The sequence below is a fragment of the Conger conger genome, chromosome 14 (assembly GCF_963514075.1).
Source record: "Conger conger chromosome 14, fConCon1.1, whole genome shotgun sequence".
NCBI classification, from domain to species: domain Eukaryota; kingdom Metazoa; phylum Chordata; class Actinopteri; order Anguilliformes; family Congridae; genus Conger; species Conger conger.
This window is the reverse complement of record NC_083773.1, coordinates 27,016,106-27,038,814: the sequence shown is the minus strand read 5'-3', so window position 1 is coordinate 27,038,814 and position 22,709 is coordinate 27,016,106. Positions and strand designations below refer to the sequence as shown.

Here is a 22,709-nt window from a genome sequence, read left to right as displayed (position 1 = left end):
AGTGTTCCAACTGGTTACCTGTGGAACTTTATAAATAACTAAAAGGAGAAGCTATACTCAAATATAAAACAATATATTTGGTTTTTGAAATAGTTATCTTGGTCATCCTACAGCCTCTATTAAATATACTGACTTAGTAATTACTTCAGTGAAATAGATATTTACAGTACAAAAAAAAATCACAGTAATAAAAAGGAGACACAAACGCACGCACGCACACACACACACACAAACACACACACACACACACACACACACACACACAAACATGCACGCGCACACACACATACACAGGCTGGGATCTGAAGTGGTCCAAGAGACCACTTTGCTGAATCGGAGAGCTATAGTAAAGACTCCCGCATAATCCTTGTTTCCTTCATTCACCACAATATACCCGGAATGACCGTGTATTTGCTGTGTTTGCCGTACAACTAGCCTGAACATCATCATCCACTCTTCTTTCAGGGTCTCTTGCAGATTAGCGCTGAACGGTTTCGTTGCACCAGATTGTCCTTCACGCTGGCTGTAGCCGTGGTCTTGCTGGTCCTCCGGTGAGCACTGATTGTCATCATCAAGTCAAGAAACTTCACACGGACGTAGACGTTAGAGTACCTAATCTGACGAGCATCTACAGAGTGCTGAGTGGCATTTAAGTGGAATTAAATCATTTCTATTAACATGGATCCGGAAGGAGCTGGAGAGGAAAGGGAGGGAAGCTACGTGTGGCTGGAGGTGCCCAGCATGCAAAAAGTCAGTGTCAGCGTATAGATACCCATGTGCTCTCCAGCATACCTTACAGGGTGGATTTGTAGCTGCCATCTTGAACAATAAAGTTCACCTGAATTGTGTCAATATCCAACTAAATTTGTACAGCAAATATAATATGTTGATTGGGTAACCACTCTGGATGTCGGCATATAATAAACCAATATATTATGATGGACTAGTATTAATATTATCCACCATTCATTGTAGCACTAAAATTCCTTATTCAGCTAATTAAGATCTTGAACAAAGGAGGACCATGATTGGTTCATCAGATGAATCAGGTGTAGCGGTGGTTACAATAAAAGCCTGCACCCACATTTCTCCCACCTGCAGAAAAGACTGGACATTTAGGCAATAGCAATGTAATTCCCTGGGTTCAGTTTCCTCAGAGAACAGACCTAGGCACCCTATGAAGGCAATTACTGGAGGAGTAATGACTTAGGACCAGAGTAGGGTAACATTAAAGTGAAACAGGAGGTGAATGTCCGTGGGGGAAGAGAGGGATGTCTTTTCTCCTTACTCCTTCTTGATGTTTCTGAGCAGGGCGTCGGCGGGTGTGTGGCCCGGGCCCCCCCGGCCCTTCTTGCCCTGGTGGGTCTTGACGTGTTTGGCCAGGTGGTCGCTGCGCATGAACCTCTTCCCGCACTGCTGGCAGCCGAAGCGCTTCTCGCCCGTGTGCGTGCGCAGGTGCCGCTGCAGCTCGTCGGAGCGCGTGAAGCTCTTCCCGCAGAAGAGCCAGTTGCAGACGAAGGGCCGCTCGCCGGCGTGCCAGCGCAGGTGGGCCTTCAGGTGCGAGGTCTTCTTGTACACCTTGCCGCACTCGGGCACGTGGCAGATGTGGAGACGCTTCTTGCCTGGCTCGTCGGAGAGCTGGGGCGCCCCGCTGCCCCCGCCCACGGAGGAGGCCTGGCAGTTGGGGCAGCGGCATCTCCGGCAGCGTCGGGTGGAGCTCAGCAGGCCCTTGGAGGAGCCCTGGAGGAGGGCGGCGATCTGAGGCTGGTGCCCCAGGACCAGCTGCCGGCCCAGGGCGAAGGGGTGGCCGGGCGCGCCCCCGCTGTTCTGGGGGAGGCTCCACCACTGGTGGCCCTCCTCCATGGGGTGGTGGCGGGTGGAGGAGTTCTGCAGGAAGCTGGGGAAGTTCTGGCCCATCCCGCTGTGCTGGGGGTGGTAGTAGGGCCCTCCGGCCTGCACCTGGGAGGACAGCACCTTGACGGGGGAGAGCTCGAAGGAGTAGGAGGCTGGGGGCTCGGCAGGGGGAGTGAGGGGCAGCTCGTGGTGGTGGTGGTGATGATGGTGGTGGTGGTGGTGCGAGTGGTTGCCCGGCCCGCCCTGTGCGTGACCCGGTGGGAACTGGACCTTGGGTGCCGCCAGGGCCCCCATCTGGTGGGCCCCCAGCCCGGAGCCGCCGGCCCCCGGCACCTCGCTGCCCCACAGCGGAAACATCCCCGGGGCCGAGCCCACCGGCCCGTCATACGGCAGAGGAGCGCCCTCCGCACCCCCCATGCCGCCCGCCGGGCGAGGCTGCCCGCAGGCCGAGGTGGCCAGGAAGGAGAGAGGGTGGGAGCCGCTGTCCGGGGACGAGCTGGGCGTCCGGTCCTGAGGGAGAGATGGGGAAGAGAGGGTCAGACGGATGCACCACACGCACTGAAAACAGGTCTTCTTCTGGGTTTATTTTACTATACAAGTTACAGTGATAATTGTTACAGATAGTCTGCACAATTGTACTAGAAATATGCAGCTACAAATGATATGTGATTATGTTCACTCAGGTAATGGTAATAGTTGCAACAAATACTTTACTACATAAAATATAAATATAGAAATATATCTATAGAATTTCACCTAAGTCACATCTAGCACAACTAAATTTGGCTGGTAGGTGATTCATTGAGAGTATAGCCAGAGAAGCCTAACTCATAACAAAGTTCGTTTCTCTTTTGGTGATTTCCGGTACACTCGCGCACAAAGTGATCAAACGTTATTCTCTGCAACTCCGGATTTTCCGTTTCCGTTTTTGTTTCATTTTTTACAGTTGCATATGTATGTTAATTACAAGTTTCCTATACACACTATTGACACCTACCATTTCCTGTGCATATACCCGTGTCACAAATAGCCTGGCTTGTTTATTGTTCTTGCTACATATTATATTTATCTGCAGTTCAGTTTCGAGTATTTTTTCCCTTGCGACCAGGCTTCATTAGAGTTCTAGCCACAAATATGTCTACTGTGCTATAGCCTAAGTAACAATAAAAGGTGCACAGCAGCCTAAATAATTATATAAAGTATGTGTGCAGTTTGTAGACGACCAAGGACTTGTGTATAGCTCAGAAAAGAATTACTAACCTGTAAGAAGGCGTGCAGAAAATGATCCGTCCTGGGTAGCGTCAGCGCAGCCATGTGTGTGCCTTAACGCGTTCTTTCTCTCACCTGCAGCACTGAACGCAAGCTCTACCGGGACAGAAAACGGCCGATAAAAGATCAAGTCATTGGGTCCGCAGAAGGCCTGCCACAGAAACGCGCAGTTTTCACAGAGAAGTAAGGTAAACAGGTGAAAAATACAACTGTAATCCGGTTAAATTGTACGCTTCTTAAATCCGTAGGTCAGTGCCTGTCGTCAGACTCTTTCACCCTATTTCGCGTGCCTTGGCTCTTTGTACTTGCACAAACTTTCTTGGCTCTTCTCCTTCTGATAACCAAAGGCTTTCAAACGGCGTGTCCGTCTTTTGAAGTGGAGGGAGAGCCAATCGCTGCACGTCTCTGGGACCATTTCAAAGGCGGACGGATCTCATCTTCGGCATAGTGAGAAGACCCCCCTGCGCGGGGTCTCTTATGTATGTATTGAGAGAGACAGCGAAGGGGGGTTGCATGTGGGGCGGGAGTTTTCTGAAGATTGAGGCAACGAGGGGGGTAGTTGTGAGGGGGTAACGAGGGATTAAGCTGATAGTAGGACAATGGAAATATTTTACATATTATTTCTTAAACTCTCCCCATTCATTAGTTTGTTTGAATGACCAGGTCACAATTTTTGTGACAAATGGTATAGACGCTTGCATATTTTCTATGTTAGACAATTTGCGCTGAGAAAATGAGTAGTTAAATTTACTCTTCTCAAAAGTGAACAGCAGCTCTGCCATGTGAAAATACACATCTTATGATACTTTCATCCGCGTATTTTACCGGTTTAACAAGATTTTTTATTTGGAATTATTTTCTTCGCAATGAGATTCTATTTTTTATTCTTTTTTCCCCATTTATTATTATTATTATTATTATTATTTTTATTTTAAATTTTTTTATTTTTATTATTTTTTTATTATTTATTATTATTATTATTATTATTATTATTATTATTATTATTATTATTGTTATTATTATTATTATTATTATTATTGTTGTTGTTATTATTATCTGAACGACCATCTGTATTTTGCTCAAGGCTACTGCCAATCTGGATTTGACATACAAACACTAGTTGATATCTATCATCTTTTTCAGCGGCTCAGCCATTTGGGTGGTTTTCCATACTAATTGAATAAATCCGGATCAAAGCATCCCGCTTCTGTTAACTGCCTCGTCAAATCAGCAACCCGGTGCTGTCACATTATCGCACATAAGAGTTCAAGTTAAGGCCGTGATCATATCGCATTCAATGCAAAGTAAGGCGAAACAGCGTTTTTCTCTTTTGAGGACTTCCAGTACAGTCGCGGTGTCATTTGACATTGAAATTAAGCAATAATGTCACACCGCGCGCACTAGGAGCTATTTGCGCTTTGGCCTTATCTCTGGATTAAAGCAGCATTATCCCGTGTTGCAGTCACGTGACTGTTCTTATTGAATGAAAAATAAAATCACTTTATATGGACGAGCAGAGTTAGCACATTACTTCAGAGTACATGCGCTGTTTTTAGATTAGTTTGGAAAAAAAACATCAAAAAACATAATTTATTTATGTCCTCGAAGATTATAAACCACATAAAAGCTGACACATCGACATTAGCAATTGGTTTGTTGCCAACCAAACGAAACGAGGTAAGAAGTTTCATTTCATATAGCCCATTTGTGTTTTTTGTTGTTGTAATTTCTTCTTCTTCTTTTTTTTAAACCAAATTCACATATTACTTTCAAAACCGACTTAGACAATGGTGTCTAAAAGAGATTCTCAACATTTTTGTAGGCCTGTAGCAAACACACCAAGGGCTTTGAAGTTATTTTAGTAGGCAATTATTTTATTAGTAGGCTACTTCAAAGCCTTTGCAGTGTAACTCTTAAGAGCATACTAGTGTGTGCTGATTCAATTCACTTTTCACTGGTACATTAATGCATTGGAGTGGGAGGACATCTAAATGAGTACTATAGGGCCATTCAATTAGAATAGTTGTTGCAAATTTAATTAGATTAGTGCTTCACATTACAATTCAAATTTAACATGAAAAGACCTTCTGTAATTGTGGCTTGAAATTAATTTGTGATTTGAGAGAGTATATTTATTTGGAAATTAAATATTAAATATGTTTAATTGGACTTATCAAGCATACACACTAAGTCTATACCTATCCACAGCAGAGTTATGAGTGATCGGAATGTCCTGCACTTTGCCCTTTTGAGTTTCTCACATAGCAACCAGGTGCCTTTTATCTATATATATATTTTTTAAAAAAACTTCCACAAAAACTTACCTCACAGAGCTGAGTGTAACTTTTAGAGTTCAGCTTTTAACATTGATCTTGTGATCCTTCTGGTCAAGGCTGGCTTTTTTAGGGTGTCAAAGCACTTCCTTTTTTGGGGAACGTTGTTTTGGGGGGTACCGTGTCTCACTGATGGAAAAGGAAAACAGACAGCACTAATCAGGGCCACCTCTCCCAAACAGCTGGCTCGGCCATATGTCTCTCTACACAAAGACCATTGATTTACAAAGATGGCAGTGTCTGAGGAAGGTGGGGCAGGATAGCGCCTTGCCAGGAGTTGCACTTCAGGACCCCAATTAGCCATTAAAATGCAGTAATGGGCTGGTTAAGGAGTCAAGATGTTATGCAGTGGATGCAACAAACCGCTTTTGGCAACCCGGATGTTTTGGCCTGAGGCGTAAAGTGACCAAATGATTCGGAGGTCTTATGCTCCATGAGTCACGGGCGTGATATCGGCTTTAACTCTTGAAGGTCATCACACACTCTCTTTTCCTGTCCATGAAGTGACACACTGTCACACAATATGATCCGGTTTGTTTATTTTTAGCCGCCAAACATCTTAGGTTTGATTTTTACAAAGACCCACTAAAATTGCATAATTTTGAAGTTCTAAGCGAGGCTCAATTTGAACTGGAAGCCAGTCTGGATGCTCCCTTATAGAAAATTAACCTTCAATTCAGGAAAAAAGGAAACCAAGTGAAACAAAAAAGGAAATGGATGTGTAAAATGGATTTGTAGATGGATGTGTGAAATGTTATCAGTGAAATCATTAAGGAAGAACAGGAGCCAATATCCTTAGCCTGTGTACTGCACCTCATTAATACTTTTTATTTTAAAAAGCAGTCAGAATGCTAATGTAGTGAATAAAAGGCAGTTATTTTATGTGAATTTACCCAAATATGATTTATGGAGAAATAAGGAGACCATAGCAAACAATTTAGCCAATATCAACTTGAACATATGAAGCTCTCAGAGGAACAACTGATACAATATTTCAAACAAGCAATTGATTATATTATTGGCTGTGTATGATAATTTAAAAGGCGTACATTTGAAAACACAAATGGATACAAAAGTACAAAAAGTGCAGTGGTCAGTGGATGGGAATTTGATAATTTTTTGTAATTTTAATGGAGATTGACTATAGGATTTATACTGCCTGTTCTATTTCCCCTCTCAGCACCCCTTTGCCTTTAAATCAGCAAGTAGCATAACTCATATAATAATATCAATAATTAAGCAATTCTTACATCTCTATTCCTGCTTATTCATGTTTGTATATTCATTATTCAGAGGCATTTATTTGAGTCCCTTTAAGCACCAAGTACCATGGTGCAAACATAAAAAGGGTCAGTTCTCCTCTGTTTGAAAAGCTCAGCCCCATAGTTGCCCCAGATCTTTCATCCTGCACCGCAATGGGGTCCTATTTCAATGCTGTGGGTTGTGTATGTGACCCCCCACCCCCCCCCCCCCCCCGGTTGGAGCACTTTACCAGGAGCTAGCAATTGCGTGCTAGTGACGAGAAATACTAATACTGATGCACTTCACAAGGCTTCAGCCTGGAATTCTCTTTTAGCTGCTCAGGTTTACCAGGTCGGAATCACATTGAAGGCCTAATTTTGTGTCATACAATTGCTGATGATGCTCCCTCCCGCCACTGGTGGACTTTAAACATGTCTGAATTCCTCCTGTGCGCACTCCCTGCAGCTCCATGGCATGGAGTGCGCAGCTCATGTTTTGCTCTGTCTCTGCCCTGACACCTTACACAGCTGCTGTACTGACCTGCACAGTGGCCGTTACGCTGGTAGAGAGCATTCATTTCAGACTGTGGAACAATGTGATGCTTGAGTTTTGGGTCCCAATGCATAAGCACTTTAGTATAATATTGTATGTACACTCCATGATCACTTTATTAGGCATTTCTAAGACTTATTTTTTATTGTTTTGGACTTATTTCTGCTGCTGTAGCCTATCCACTTAGAGGTTTGACGCATTGTGTGTTCAAAGATGCTCTTCTGCATACCACTGTTGTGATGTGTGGTTATTTGCGTTACTGTCACCTTCCTGTCAGCTTTGACCAGTCTGGCCCTTCTCCTCTGAGCTCTCTCATTAACAATGTTTTTTGCCCACAGAACTGCTGTGGATGTTATTTGTTTTTCGTACTATTCTCTTCAAACTCTAGTGACTGTTGTGTGTGAAAATCCCAGGAGATCAGCAGTTTCTGAGATACTCAGATCACTCTGTCTGGCTCCAATAATCATTCCACGGTCACTTAGATCACATTTCTTTCCCATTCTGACATTTAGTCTGAAAAAAAAGCTGAATCTGAATGCTTTTATGCATTAATTTGCTGGCACATGATTGGCTGATTAAATATTTGCATTAACAAGCTGGTGTACAGGTCTACCTCAAGTATGATTTTGTACTGCAGATTACAGCTTGTTGTTTACCCTATGGATTTAACCATTTTGGTTAAAATTGGTAATACGTGACCAGTTGGAAAACATTTTTAAATGGACATGTTTTAATGCTCGAGACCTGCTTTTGTCCAGCTGGCCTCTATCCAAGTGCTATAGCAGCATCATAATGAACTAATTGAATAAAATAGCTGGTTTTGTGCATTGTTCTGTTTGGTTTAAAATATTTACTGTTGATTTAACAGGCCCTACTCCAATGTTTTTCATTAAATAAATGGTATAGAGCACTGGAACAACCTAAAAAAAATACATGATGTTTTTTGTTTTTGAACATGAAGTTATTTAGAATGGAATACTCTTTGTCATGGCTTCTTAATATAGCATACATCAGAATAAACACCTGCAATTATTGAAAAAAAACACACACACATACAAAACCAAATGCTACGATATGGGAATACCTGCAGATGGAATCCCATAATTCTAAACTCTTGAAATCCAAAGAAAAGCATTTTATCTGTTGGTGAAAAAATGTGTTTCTAGGATAACAAGCTATGAATTTGCTCTAATGTAAAATCACAAAGGTGGTATGTCCATCAGAGCAGGTGTAAAAATAAAATAGCTTACAAATGAGCACAAAAGTAAGAAGGGAAGAAGTCAGGTAGAGATGCGTTAGGATGATATGAAGCCTTCTCCGTCTCCTTTGGTGGGTTTTTATTATTGAGCAGAAGTTGTTAATTACCCTGATTCCAGTTTCCTGTCCCTCACCCCCCCCCCACCCCCCTCCCCCATGCTCCCCACACCCGCTCCTTACTGACTCCCTCCCTGATGAGAGTCTTTGAAGTGCTAACAACTCTCTCCTCACTTTGAACTGTGCAAACAATGCTCCTGTGGTTCTGCCTGTCTTCCCCGTGCTACTGCGCCTCATTTAAATACACCTGGATTCGCCTCCCGCGATTTTTCAGGGGAAAAGCACAGATCCCAGGGATAATTAAACAGGAACGAGGAGAGAGAGGCAGAGAGAGAGAGAGAAAGCGTCTGCCACGCGGGTTCCCATCCTCAGCCAGGACCGCCGGGGGTAATAGAAACTTAATAAATAATAATAAAAACTTATTTTTACATTTACCTTTTTAACCAGCACTGCTCACTACTTGTCGTGCCTTTGACACAAAGCGAAGCAGCTACAGTGCAGGGGAGAGGCTCCACTCCAATCCTCCGTTACACACACACCAGTAAAAATACATTCAAATGAATCCGGCCTGGTCCAATAAAAGACATTTTATAAACCCATAGCAGTTTTTTAGAGGCCTTATTTAGCAGGAGAGCTCAGGCCTCTTTGGCTGCAGTCAGCCCCTGTGATAAGCCAGCGGCTCCACTTGCTACAGGCTTGATGTATGGCTCCTGATTGCAGCACATCGAGAAACAATGGGGGGAAATGGCAGATCTACAGTGGAGGGCTTCTTTCTTATGGCGCCCGGAGGGGGGCTGTTAAACTGCGTTTCCCAAAGATCCCCCAGCTGCCCACGCCATCTGCACACTAAAACCTCGACCATATAGGGGACGGCCCTTCTTTAGCTGGTGGCCGCGCCGTAAAGCTAATTTCACACTGGGGCTTTGACTAAGTGACCCCCCGCATTTGATCCCATCGGAGGGGCCTCAGATTCTCCACACTGCCCGTGTCCAGCATGTCGATCGGGAACAAAGCGGGAGACGTGCAGCACACGGATGCCCGCTGCTCCCCACACGTCCACGACGTCACCGCTCACAACCCGCCAGGAACACGCCGCGGCCTCACACTCGTCACGCTTCAGCCCCACCACACCGCATGCTCCGGTTTCAAAGACTCACCTTTCCTTTGCTCTGTGTAATTCCAGTAATAAATTATCAAGAGCAGTTTTTTCAGGCTAGCTGTGGTATTGCAAAGAACCAGTAGCCGACTGCTGGTATATTAGAGGAAGTGTGTGATGTTTTGAATGATGGAAGGTGATTGAAACCTGGGAGGGCGAATGGGAGGGAAAGTGCCGGCAGGTGGATCTTGTGCTTTTTGTCATTGGGGAGGAGATATCGTCCAGTTGCCTGGTCCCTCCAAAATGAGACTCCTTTGCGATACTCTCAGTAGACCCTGCTAGCTAAACAAAAAGTATTGTATTCTAGTGATTTTCTTGTGATTTTGTCAGGTTGCAAACATGTCCTTGTGATATTTTTTCAAAGGGAAACAAGTCTGAGCTGAACTCACACGGTTGTTGTAGCAGAACAGCTAGAAGTTGATGGTGATTACTTGTTTAATTGAGTAATTGTTCTCATGCACAAAAAAACATGCACAGCCTTTCTACAATGCTGTTAGAGGTTGCAATAATATTTTATGCTAGCAGGAAAGGCATTCACCATATGGGAAATCTGAGCCCTTAAGCTATACGACATGAATAATTAAGAGGCTGTCTATGTAATTAGCTAAGTATGACCAAGAATTCACAGTGAGAGGGCACATTTCCTCTCAACTAGGGAGGGTGGGTTTTTCTGACCACCAAGGTTCTTTGGGTTAGCACTGCATTTGCAGATACAGCTAATACTGGATTGGAGCACGCTAAGCAGCTGTGGCTGGTGATGCCTCACCGCAGTACAATTACAGGTCCTCAAGATCAAAGGAAAAGGGTATCGGCTTGTAATTGACGATTATGTCGCCCGGGGTATAGGAGGGTTTACTCGGTTAGGGGTAGACCTTTGTTGCTATCTAGCAACCCTCATTGGTTGACTAGCTGCCCATGGACTTCATGTTACAGTCACATGTGAACAGTCTTTCTTTGACTCCACTTTGTTCTAGCCTAGCATTAATCTGCTATGTGAAAAGAAGCAACTGTTGACACCAGGTGCTTCAGAAGAGAACTGCGGATGTCTACATTTGATGAATTGCCAGTGGGGTTCGGACGTGAGTGTGGCTGCAGTGGCTGATATTTGGCTGTTCCAGATTAGTGCAGGGATTTAATATGTACAGCCCCGTGTGGGTGCACATTTTTAAGAATAAATTGAAAAGAAATGGTATCACCTGATTTACATCTCATTTGCTGTGTGAATAATCCCACGGCAACCTGGCCAGGAATGGATGGATGGATGGATGGATGGATAGATAGAAATCCTCCCCCTGATAGTGCTTTCTGACAAGCTCCATCCTGACAAGCTCCATCCATTCCTCATGGCTCTGTCACTGGCAAAATGTATTTGAAACCTAATGCTCAGAATGACACTAGGGACGGCATTCTTTAAATGGCATGTGCATATAAGCATAGATCAACTCATAACCAATGTGAAAATATGTCAATCTAAATCCATGTTTCTCAACACTAATATTACAGTTTGACTTATATTCAATGTGTATGCACACTCCCAGCTGAGCATCTTTTGTGGTGCACTGTGGGTAGAGATGAATCGCACGCAGGCGCACGTACCTGCACTTGTCAGGGAAAACTTTTATCGATATCCAAGGCGCTTGAAGTTTGTTTGCATTTTGTTTTTCAGCACTCTTAACAACTTCAGAAGTCAGATCACAGGAGTCCGTGATCAAAGCGTCTCACGGTTAGCTCTGGAAACACAGGAGTAATACGCCGTGCTTTGATACGCCACATCAATATTTCAATTCAACAATCGCTTGACATGCACCCCCTTCTCCCCAAGACGAAAGGAGAGAGAGGGGGAGAGAGAGAGAGAGAGAGAGAGAGGAAGGCAGAGGGAGCAGCAGGGGGAAAGGAGCTGTTTGGCGGAAATGGCGTGCTCGTCTTGCCTTTTCCCGTGCTCATTCCGCCATGCCCACAGGCCATTTCCCTCTTTGAACCCAAATTATGTTTCTGTCTTGCAAGGGGGTAATCCTCCACCCGCTGAACAAATCACATGCCTGGAATCACTCTGGGAGGAGGACTGAAAGACTCCTGTAAAAAGTGTAAACATTTGGAACAAACTGGTTGTTTGTTTGTTTGTTTTGTTTTGTGGCAGGCTAATATTAAGGACTCCCCTTAATTCGTGCTTAAAGGAGTTGTCATTGTGATACCCTTCTGAATGTTGTCAGTGTTAAGTGAGTTGTCTGGGTTATGGAGGGCACATTATTGCGGGCACTATTATAGAGCGCACCTTTATGGGGAACACATTATGGGGGGCACTATTATGGAGGGCACACTGTGGAGGTCACCATTATGGAGAACACATTATAGAAGACTCATTATGGAGAACACATTTTGGAGGATAACATTATGGAGAACACAGAGGGTACACTGTGGTGGGCACCATTATAGAGGGCACATTGTGGAGAGCGCCATTACCTGATTGATTACCTGATGACATTTCTTAAATATAATTCAATAGTATTTATTTATCCAATACTTAAAAACTAAAGGCCAGTTTATACCTTAGGGCCTGTTGGTCGACTGAAATTGTAGAACGCTCAAGAACAACACTCTGAAATGTGTTGTTGGAACCATTTGCAATACAGGTTATTAACATTGGCAGCTTGTAACATTGGAATCCAGCTGCTTCTCCTATTGGACTGTGTCTCATTCTCAACAGAGTCATGTAGTTTAGCGCTTCATATCCTAGTGCCATCTCTCTAAGGCCAATATTGTGTGATATCTGACATTATTGCTAGGATATTAGACCTCAGTTTTAATGGGATGCACATTAATATTGATACTAATTTGATACTGCTTGTTCCTACATCTATAAATCTTAAAATGTGTAATAAACGCTCTAACTTATCATTTTACTACAACCTTGCCATGTGATTCCAAATCTATTTATTCATTCCCTTGATTCTGCATTTAAAATGGATGATTACTAATTTGCTGGGAAAATGAGATTTATAGATGTATAATTTATTCATATGGTTTGAGATGCAAATGCATAAAGCAGACTAATATTTCACAGTGGCTGTCACAATGCGCTAATACCACAGTATATGAATAATACAGAAAGCAAGAGCAGAAACAACAGAAAACCCAACAATGCAATTATTAATCATGTCTGTTCTCAGCAAACACACACACAGAGCTTTGTACTAAAGAAAATAATTAACGTAAACACTCAACAGGGTTACTTTACAACCATCAAGTTAATCTGGGTATTGTGCCAGATTTGGGCCCTTGGCAGTGTGTTGAAGAGCCCACCGGTGTGACTGTAAGCGATGCCGACATGTCAAACTCACTTGTATGTAATGGAGGGAAGCTGGTTGGGCTAATCTGCGGCATTTCTCTGTGAGGGCACCTGGGGCATTCTAACACTGCAGCTTCCCCTTCAGGCCATCAAACGTGCATCGCTGAAACTCTCTCTGTCGTTTGCGTTGTGAAATCAGTTGATGGTCTTGAGGCCGTACCTGCTCCGTGCTTCAGTCCGTGGGCCATGGATCTTTCGGTTTCCAACTGCAGGCCACAAGAAGGGCCAGTATTAATAAAGCATCTGAGCAAAACCCAGCCCATAGACCAGCACTCCTGCTGCGACATGTTTTATGAATATGTGCTCAGAGCTCTTTGGTTCCCTGAGTCACAGCAGTTCTCTTCAGGCCAGAAAAAGAGAAGTTGCAAACAAGGCTTGACATTCCCTGGACCAGTGTGACAGGAGCACTGGATGAGAATGCTGGGGAGTTATTGATTCATGGAGTAGCTCACCATAACTCGGTGACATCATAGACCCCTCGGAGTGTTGAAGACCAAGGCTTTGACATGTTCCTTGATTCACCGTAGACTAGGTAGAATGCTGAACACAGATGGTCTGAACACCCCTTTTGAACCATTACATTTTAATTGCTTTGCATTTCTTCACTAATCTTTATAGTTTCGGCTTTTTGATCTGAGATCAGGTGTCATGCTTCTAGGTTTGATTTTCACTAAATTAGTGTAGATTACTATAGGCTGTAAAAGTATCAGGTCAAAAAGTATCACTACATCAATTCTGGTCAATGGTCAGTCTACATCTACTTATTCATGGGATTATCTAATCAGCTAATTGTGTGGCAGCAGTGAAATGCATACAATTATGTAGATACGGGTCAGGAGCTTCAGGTAATATTCACATCAACCATCAGAATGGGGAAAAAATGTGATCTAAATGACTTTGACTGTGGAATGATTGTTGGTGGCAGACAGGATGGTTTGAGTATCTCAGAAACTCTCTAGATTTTGCAGAGAATGGTACAAAAACCAAAAAAAATCCAGTGAGAAGCAGTTCCGCAGACAGAAACGTCTTTTTAATGAGAGATTTCAGAGGAGAATGGCTAGACTGGTCAAAGCTGACAGGAAGATGACAGTAACGCAAATAACCACACATTACATTACATTGCAGAAGAGCATCTCTGAATGCACAATGCATCCTAACTCTAAGTGGATAGGTTACAGCAGCAGAAGTAAAAAAAATAAGTCTCATAAATACCTAATAAAGTGCTCACTGAGTGTATCTGGATATATATTACTGTACCACTGGGTGCACACGTTTGTGCAGGGTGCAAATTTGGATTTGGGTCAGTCACAACACGTTATGGCCACACACAGCCTGCTCAGTGCTAGCCAGCCAGCCGGCCATGCAGAAGTAGAAAACACTCTGAGCAGACACATGTGTGACTTTCATCACTTTCATCTGAACCTCATCCTGCAGTCTGCACTTCAGCTTGATCGTCCATGGCAACCGATCAAATATTCATCCAATTTCTCGCCAGCAAAAGTTTTAATATTTATGCAGCTATCATGGTTATTAGTGCAATGATTGGCTCAGTTCCTTTTGTATGACCCTAATATTCATAATGGGCATATAACTTCCCTTCTTACATAAACATACCTGCATTCACAGTAGAAGTGGTGATTTGACATGTACTCTCTAAATGTGACAGATAATAGTAATTTAATAATGCAGAAATTACTTTATGTGCAATTATAATACACATAAATTACTAGTCTAGGTGTAATTATCACATAAAAACCAATATTTGTGTATGTAGACAACTGGCGTCTACAACAGCATGCAGACCTTGAACGCTTATGGAAATAAAGCTTAATTATTTTCAATCTGAATTTACAATGATCATTTGCTGCTTCTATGTTTCATCCCTTCTGCAAAGCGTCTTTGTGACAGTCTACTGTGAAAAGCACAATACAAATAAAATTGAATTTAATTGAAAACTGTTAAAAGTCCTTAACAAGAAAGGCAAACATATTCATTCAAACTAACAATAAACTACCTGAATGGTTGGGGTGAATGTCATGTTGTATTAATGTTTCCTTGTAGCCCTCCGAAAAGTCAACTTCCTGCTTCATTATAAATATAGGCCTAGGATACACTGCCAGTTTTTACTTTGTGGTCGGACAAAATCATGTAGACAGAATGGTTTTCAAAACTTCCAGTGCCTGACAAGTCATTTAAATGTGATTTAGCGAGGAACAATTTTAAGCAGCCTGTTATGCCTTTTGTATTGCTGCAGACAGTGATAGTGAGCATGCGGTGGGGGCCTTCCTGTTAGCATTAAAACTATTAAAAGTATCTGGAGTGTTATTTAATAATTTGCTGTTTCATATGCATTCAATTCATAACTCCTGCAGTATCCACACATCAGCCTAGGCCAGTGGTTCCCAAACCCAGTCTTTGAATAAATTCCCATGCTCATATTGTGTTTATTGTGCGAAATTACAAACAAACAAGAAGTACATAATTTATAACCGATCAAATTAAAGACTGGGGTGAATCAATATGCTCCCAACCAGTGAAACCGTGGAATTCAAAGTCATAGAAGATGATAATGAGCCAAGCCTGCATCAGGCCAGCAACCTAATGAGCCTATGGAATAACCCCAGTCTTTCATTTGATTAAAAAAACAAAACAAAACAAAACCGAACCACGGAATTGGTTGGAGTAGGCTATCGGCTACACACGCAGTTAAATACGCCACAACCACACATAAACATGATCGGTGTCTTAGCTCTTCAAGTAATTTCAATCGAAAACATGACATCGTGCCAGTTTATTGATAAATGTGTTAGCTATATAAATAAGGTAGGCTATATTATGATAATAAATATGTTTGCAATGAATAAGCAATGGTGCACCTCAAAAACACAAACAAAAGCTTTATTATTATGCAAAATTAAAGGAAGTCAATCTATTGATGTTGCCTTACTAATTGTATGGCGTGGGACTCAAAAGCAGATGTTGCATTTCAAAGCGGCAGGGCGCGTGGAAGATGGGCTATGATTTATGCTAAAACGCGTGGCTTCAAAGCGCAGATTGCGGCATCTAAACAAATTGAACAAGTCAATCGTTATTCACTCAGGACTGCAAGCGGATCAGAGGCGCACTTCTGCCGCTTCTAATATCCCTCAATGGATGCGCGGTCCCGGCGGGCGAGGCGAGCAGCTCGAGGTTGAACCGATCAGTGTAAGAAGGCAGGGGAATTTTGCGCTCATTATTTGTTGTAACACCTGTGCGAGAGAATATGAACTCCTTTTACAATACAGAACCGTCGATGATTGGGTGGGAGTGTCTGTAGACGCAAGACAAGGACCTCTTTTTACAGTGGGGAAAAACGAAGTAGGAATTATTATGGTGACAACTGAACCACATCTTTCGCATACAAAGGACATAGGGAAAATGGAGGTAAAACGTTCACAAATGTTTATATTGATTCATAGAAATATTTACAAACTAAGATTCATTAGGCCTAATCGAAATAAATTATTTGCTAGGGTGATATACGCTTATTCAATTATTAAAGAGAGATCCACGAGGCCACGGCCCGTTAAAACCAATAATCAATTTTCATATTACATTGACATATAATAGGTTATCGTTTATACACAATTATATATTCTACTAAATTGTTTAATATAAAATTACGTTAAAAAAATACAGCTAGAACATAGCCTACACTCAAAGATCCAGGGTCTGTGTTTAATAGAATTACACAAAGACAAACGTTGTTCTGTAAACGTTGGACCGTAGAATTTTCCAATCTCGCCCTCTCTATATCTCCCGTCTTTTCTTCACGGACAAAATAAATAAATAAATAAATTCATGAAAGTATGTCATAATTCCTTTACTTTTCTTCAAGACGTGCATTCCAAAGGAGCAGACATGCTACGTGGACCATCACCAGAAGTTGTTTTTCCTTCTGTCGTCTTTTCTCCCATTTGATATACAACCTAAATTGGAGCCGGAGAAATGAAATGCTAAATCTTTAATTAACTTTATAGCATCTGCACACATACTTTCAAGGAGCCACGCGCTTCTCTTTTAACCTATTCCAACACATTTGCACACCAAGGTAAATCTTGATGCTGGCACTCTTACAGAAAGGAAGAGAAAAAAAATCAAAAATGGAAATGAACTCTCACTTGTGTTCTCCAGATCAAAGACGCAGAATTATTTAACTTTTGCCGTTGCTTGATCTTCAAATAAAAAGGAAGAAAAAAAAGAAGAAGTGGGGAAATATAAAGGTGGATGGATGTGTCTGAGATTCTCTCTTTTTTGTGTTTGATTTTTAGTTTTCAGTTCTTTAACCGGTCTATATTCTCCTTTTTGGAGTATGGATACTCCCATATAAAGTTAGTTTACGTGTTGTCAGCTGTAGTTTTGTTCTGTGTGTATGGAGATGTGGCAAGTGAGCCACAGTATAAACATGTACTGGCCCCTTACAGTGCGCTTTTGAGCGGTTCCAGCTCTCCATATGTAGGCTGCCACGTTGTGTATTTTATACAAAAATATGCAGGTCCTCAAAGTACAGTTTAGGTGCCCACTGAGTTAGGCTGCTCTCAAACAAACAGACCTTGTTATGACATATGGTGGGTATTTTGTAAATTAAAATGAGATTTTCTTAAGTATTTATTGAAAAACTCAGTATTTAAAGCAGCCTGTTCTAGGATCACATCTACCCCATTAAGTATCCAGGGGGTTTCAAACCTATACTATATTACCTAAAGTAAGGCAATATAGAAACGCTTTGGCGATCATTTAAAACGACAGTATTGATCTACGGAGGTCGGCCCATGATTGCATAGTTGCAGTCTTGTCCACTAGAGGTCGGCCCATGATTGCATAGTTGAATAGTAGCAGTCTTGTCCACTAGGTGGCACCAATGTGACAACAATATGAGGAGCTTGGTGGACCGTTAGAGAAGTTGGTGTCATGCTTCACACGGGCACGAACAGTAAAATTATTCAACAAAATACAAAATAAACTGCTATGTAAAAGAAGAAAAAACACACCAGAGGGAGCAGGCTCTACATATGTACTTGTTATAAGATTAATTACAACATTATAACCAACCCTCTGGGAAGATGGAAATAGTAATATTTGTTTGTAGTATATGAGTTTGCTTTTTTTTGGACTAAATTCATCATTGCAGAGGAGTTTCTGTTATGTTAAGTTTAGTATATCAACATTATAATTTTTACACTTCTGTTAGAAGTCCCTTTACTACAGCCTGAGTACCACCTCCCACAAGCCAAACAGCTTTCACTTTAAATGTGACTAAACTCCCACCTTAGTACCTCACCTCCTTGCATTCAACAATGCCAAATGTGGTATTGTAAATGTAATATCCTTTACATGTAAATGACTATGCATTTATAGTGTTTATGATGTTATGGTATTGTTTCAGGTTTATGTATGAAGACAGTTTTTACCAAAACAAATCACTGGTCCCCCCTTATTTGGGACTATAGGCATTGTTTCTGCAATATGGAGATTTATCATATGAATTTATCAGAATTCATATGATAAATCTGATAAATTACAGGGAAATAGCATTCATAATAAATGTGTCGATGCTCAGTCTTTCAAACTAGATAGTTATTTTCCAACCAAAGAGTTTTTACATTTTGCAGTATTATAGAAATATCTGTGTAAACTTAGATGTAAAATTTAAATAGAATTAAATACAAAGGGAAAATAATGGTCAGACTAACATACCAGTGCACAAGATTTCATTCCTGGATCAGACTCCCACCTGAGGGGTGGACATCTATATTGAGAGAAGTTTTGACATAAACGGACTAGGTTTACTCCAATATAGCTCAAGTTCTACCCGCATATAGCCTGGCTATGTTCTACTCAGCTGGAAAACTCACTTTTCAACCAAATACTGCCAGGTTTTTACCTGAACACCTAGACAGTGTTTTCCTGGCTTTTCACCGTGAAAATGTCCCCTAGGTTCTGTAACCTTAAGTGTACACATGTATTTTCATCTCAGTTACCACCACTGGAGCCAGTGAGGGATAATTGAGAATGCCTATTGCAGCTATGCAGGTAAGGTAATACCAGATAACAAGAGAGCCGCAAAAGGGACAGCAGTCAGTGTGATTCAGTGTCGGAAGAGACCAGTGATCCTAAGGGTTCCACATACCAGCTTCATAAAACAGTGTTATAGGGGAGACCAGGCCACAAACTAACGTGGGGCATGTTGAAACATTTTACATAGTTGTATCTGAGAAAGAATTCCATATTTGTTTTCATTTACGTATTATTGCATTACATTACATTACATTACAAGGCATTTAGCAGATGCTCTTATCCAGAGTGATGTACAATGAAGTGCCAATTGAACACAGGAACAAGTGTGAAAAGGACCCAAGAGGACAATTATAGCGATGCACTTCTGATGTTGATTTTAAATCAACATTTGAAGGTGATTTGAAAACTTCATCCGGAGTTATTAACAAAAGGTCTTTGAGCATTACGTTTTTTAAGATTTCACCCAGTTTTACATAGTCAGTTTCATTCAACTATTGGCCTACTCCATCTCTGCATTACCCCATGTTAATTTCAGAGCACATGCCCTCCAACTAAACTTCAGTGCACTGAAGGGGTTCACTTCATAAACAGTGGGAACAAGCAGACCATGTGGTGCTCCTGAATGGCCAAGTGTCCTGGTTGCATGACGAGAATAATTCAGCCAGCCTAAATTCTCTCTTGCTATGGGGTACTATTGATTCATTTCCATTTGTATAATCACACTTGCGGATGGCACTCACAACAAGAAGGTCCATGGTTTGAATTCCATCCAAGCTTCTGTTTCAGAGTTTGCATGTTCTCCCCGTGTCCGCATGAGTTTCCTCCAGGTACTCCGGTTTCCTTCCAGAGTCCAGAGGTTAGGCTTGAAGAGTATAAATTGCTTGTAGGTATGAGTATGTGAGTGAATTGAAGATTCTAAAGTCCTGGTAGGAATGAGTGAATGAATTGAAGAGTCTAAATTGCCCATAGGTATGAGTGTGTGAGTGAATTGGAGAACCATAGCGCAACACATGGAGAACAGCTACCAATGGCGATTGTTCCTTTTTTTGGTGCTGTCCCCGGAGCGACTTCCTGCGGCAAGGTGGCGCTTCCTCACCGCCGTGGCTTCCCGCAGCCTCATTATGTCAGCTCCAGTTTGAGCCGCGGCCGGGGAGACAGCCGTCCTCGCGGAGGCTGATTATTCCCTAATTAGCTGCATCTCTTCCCTCTTCGGCTTCGCGCAGCCTCGGGTTTGGCGCAGCAGCTGATGAGCGAGTTTTCTGTAGCTTCGTCATCGTCATCCTGCCCTCGTTTGTGTATTAAAACAGGCTTTCATTTTCTTTGACAGAACGCATTTCCTGCTGCTGCTTTTTCCAGGCCTTAGATTGACAAAGAAGCTCGTGGAAAGTGGCCACAGATATATTCTCAATATCATTTATGTGTTTAGTAGCCTATATCACATGGATTTAGTTCTGCATTGCTGACGGGTATAATTTATTTAAACTGTAGTAAATTCATAATTCTGATAAAAGTCAGTATAGAACACCAAATGACTTCATAGCAGCCTAGATTTTTCAAATCAAGCTAGAGTATACACAGGTATATGCTGATATGCTCTGTGCTGCTTTCATGAACCTGATGGAACACTTCATGGACATAAAGCAGGTGCGATGCTACAATGGTGAATTACACTGGATTTCACTTGACGTAAGGTCAAGACCTGAAACCTGCATGTTTCTTATGAATGCTTGAGCTTGACACAGCCAAGCCGGGTGCTCTCACTGAAACCCTCTGTTCTGGAATACCTCTCTCAGGCAAGGTAGCAGTTACCTGATGATTGGTCTCTATAAAAGGCCTGGCCTCCCAGCCTGAAGAGGAACCCCTCCCCTGGCTGCTATGGGGGGCTCTGCTTCTGCTTCTGCTCATTCTGGATTCCTTTGCCCAGTCTTTGAAGCTGTGTATTTGAATAATTTTTCCATTTTTAGTTTCTGAAGTGTTTTTTTTTAGTTCCAGTAAGGAAATGTTTGTGACCATCACCAACTGTGGGATCCCATGATGTCAATCAGCTTGTTATGGTTAATGAGAAAATAATTCATAATTTGCACAAGGCAACGCAGGCTTTTTAATGCAATCTCACCACTCTTTCCATTTGCCTAATGCGCCTTTAGCTTGCATTCCATATTTTACAGGCAAGCAAATGCTAACGCTTTCGCACTGAGGTGGCCAACCCTGTGTCCATGAGAGCCACAAGGTCAGCTGCTTTTTGCTGAGGTGGGAGGTCTGTGCTCACTAAGAGAAAAACAGCACTCTGCTACTCGTCTTTGATCAGGGTCAGCTGCCCCGACTAGTGTTTTGATACGTCACATTTAATTACACACACATTTTCATTAGGGCAGATGGACAGAATAGTAATGGTATTCATTGACTTCATAAAGTTGCATTAAATTCCTGCCATCATACTGATAGCATGACTGTTCACTGTGCAAAAGTTAAAAAAAAATTTTAGTGGAGGGTATTCTGATCAGCCACCTCCCACCCCCCAGCTCCTTTTTTGAAGAATGTATCTGACTACATAGTGAAATTACCACACAGTAAGTCCATGTGCATCACATTCTAAAACAATATTCATCTAATTCTGACCATATGTGCAGCCAAAAATGAAATTCTTTCCACTGATTAGTTGTGCCTTTTGAGGTGATGTTTCTCTGGCATAGGCGTGGCTTCAGAGAAGGCAGTCTGCCTATGAGGTGTATGAAGAGGGAGGAGCCTCTCAGCTGCCCACCACTCACTGCACCTATCCCCTTCCCAAGATCTCTCACTTTCACCCTTTCATACTGCACCTATCCCCTTCCCAAGATCCCTCACTTTCACCCTTTCATACTGCACCTATCCCCTTCCCAAGATCCCTCACTTTAACCCTTTCATACTGCACCTATCCCCTTCCCATGATCCCTCACTTTCACCCTTTCATACTGTACCTATCCCCTTCCCAAGATCTCTCACTTTAACCCTTTCATACTGCACCTATCCCCTTCCCAAGATCTCTCACTTTCACCCTTTCACAATGGTGAATTTTATAGTTGTAAATATCCTGGAAATTGGGACATATATTTACATGCTATTGCTTGGTTTGAATGTTGAATGTGGCAGAAACTATCATGTTCAGTGCCTGCTTTGTAAAAACTCTCTCAACAAACACATCCATATGCATGCGCACACACACACGTTTAAAATAATTTAAAGCTGTGGCACAAATTCAGTCAGATTTATTGAGTACTGCTCCAATCAAATGTCATCTTTACAAACCTATCAAACAAAGGTGACGGTTTGGCCTTTTGCGGCTGTTGAGTCTGAATAAATCTCCACAGGCTTAGCGATGAGAGCAGGTCTGAGAAACAAACACAGAGCAGGGGGCGGGAACAGCACAGCAAACTACAGCGGTGAAAAGCAAGAGCCAGGTGATGTCCGCTTACTCTCCCACCCACAGCGATACAGCTGAGCCACTGTGGAACAGGGGCCTGATCTCATTTCCACGGGCGTGCATCTGGGGGAGCTGTTGTTTGTGTGGGGAGGGGGAAGAATCATTTTCCCTCTGAAGGGGAGAGAG

General features: G+C 42.3%; 1 protein-coding gene across 1 annotated transcript; it reads right to left on the bottom strand.

The window, feature by feature from the left end:
* Positions 1 to 1,050: 1,050 nt before the first annotated feature.
* LOC133110285 (transcription factor Sp5-like) lies at positions 1,051 to 3,450 on the bottom strand. The gene is made up of 2 exons (XM_061220279.1): positions 3,115 to 3,450; positions 1,051 to 2,364 (listed from the first exon to the last, which is right to left on the bottom strand). Exons 1-2 carry the CDS (start codon positions 3,166 to 3,168, stop codon positions 1,285 to 1,287), a joined length of 1,134 nt encoding a protein of 377 aa, XP_061076263.1. The 5' UTR covers positions 3,169 to 3,450; the 3' UTR covers positions 1,051 to 1,284.
* Positions 3,451 to 22,709: the final 19,259 nt, after the last annotated feature.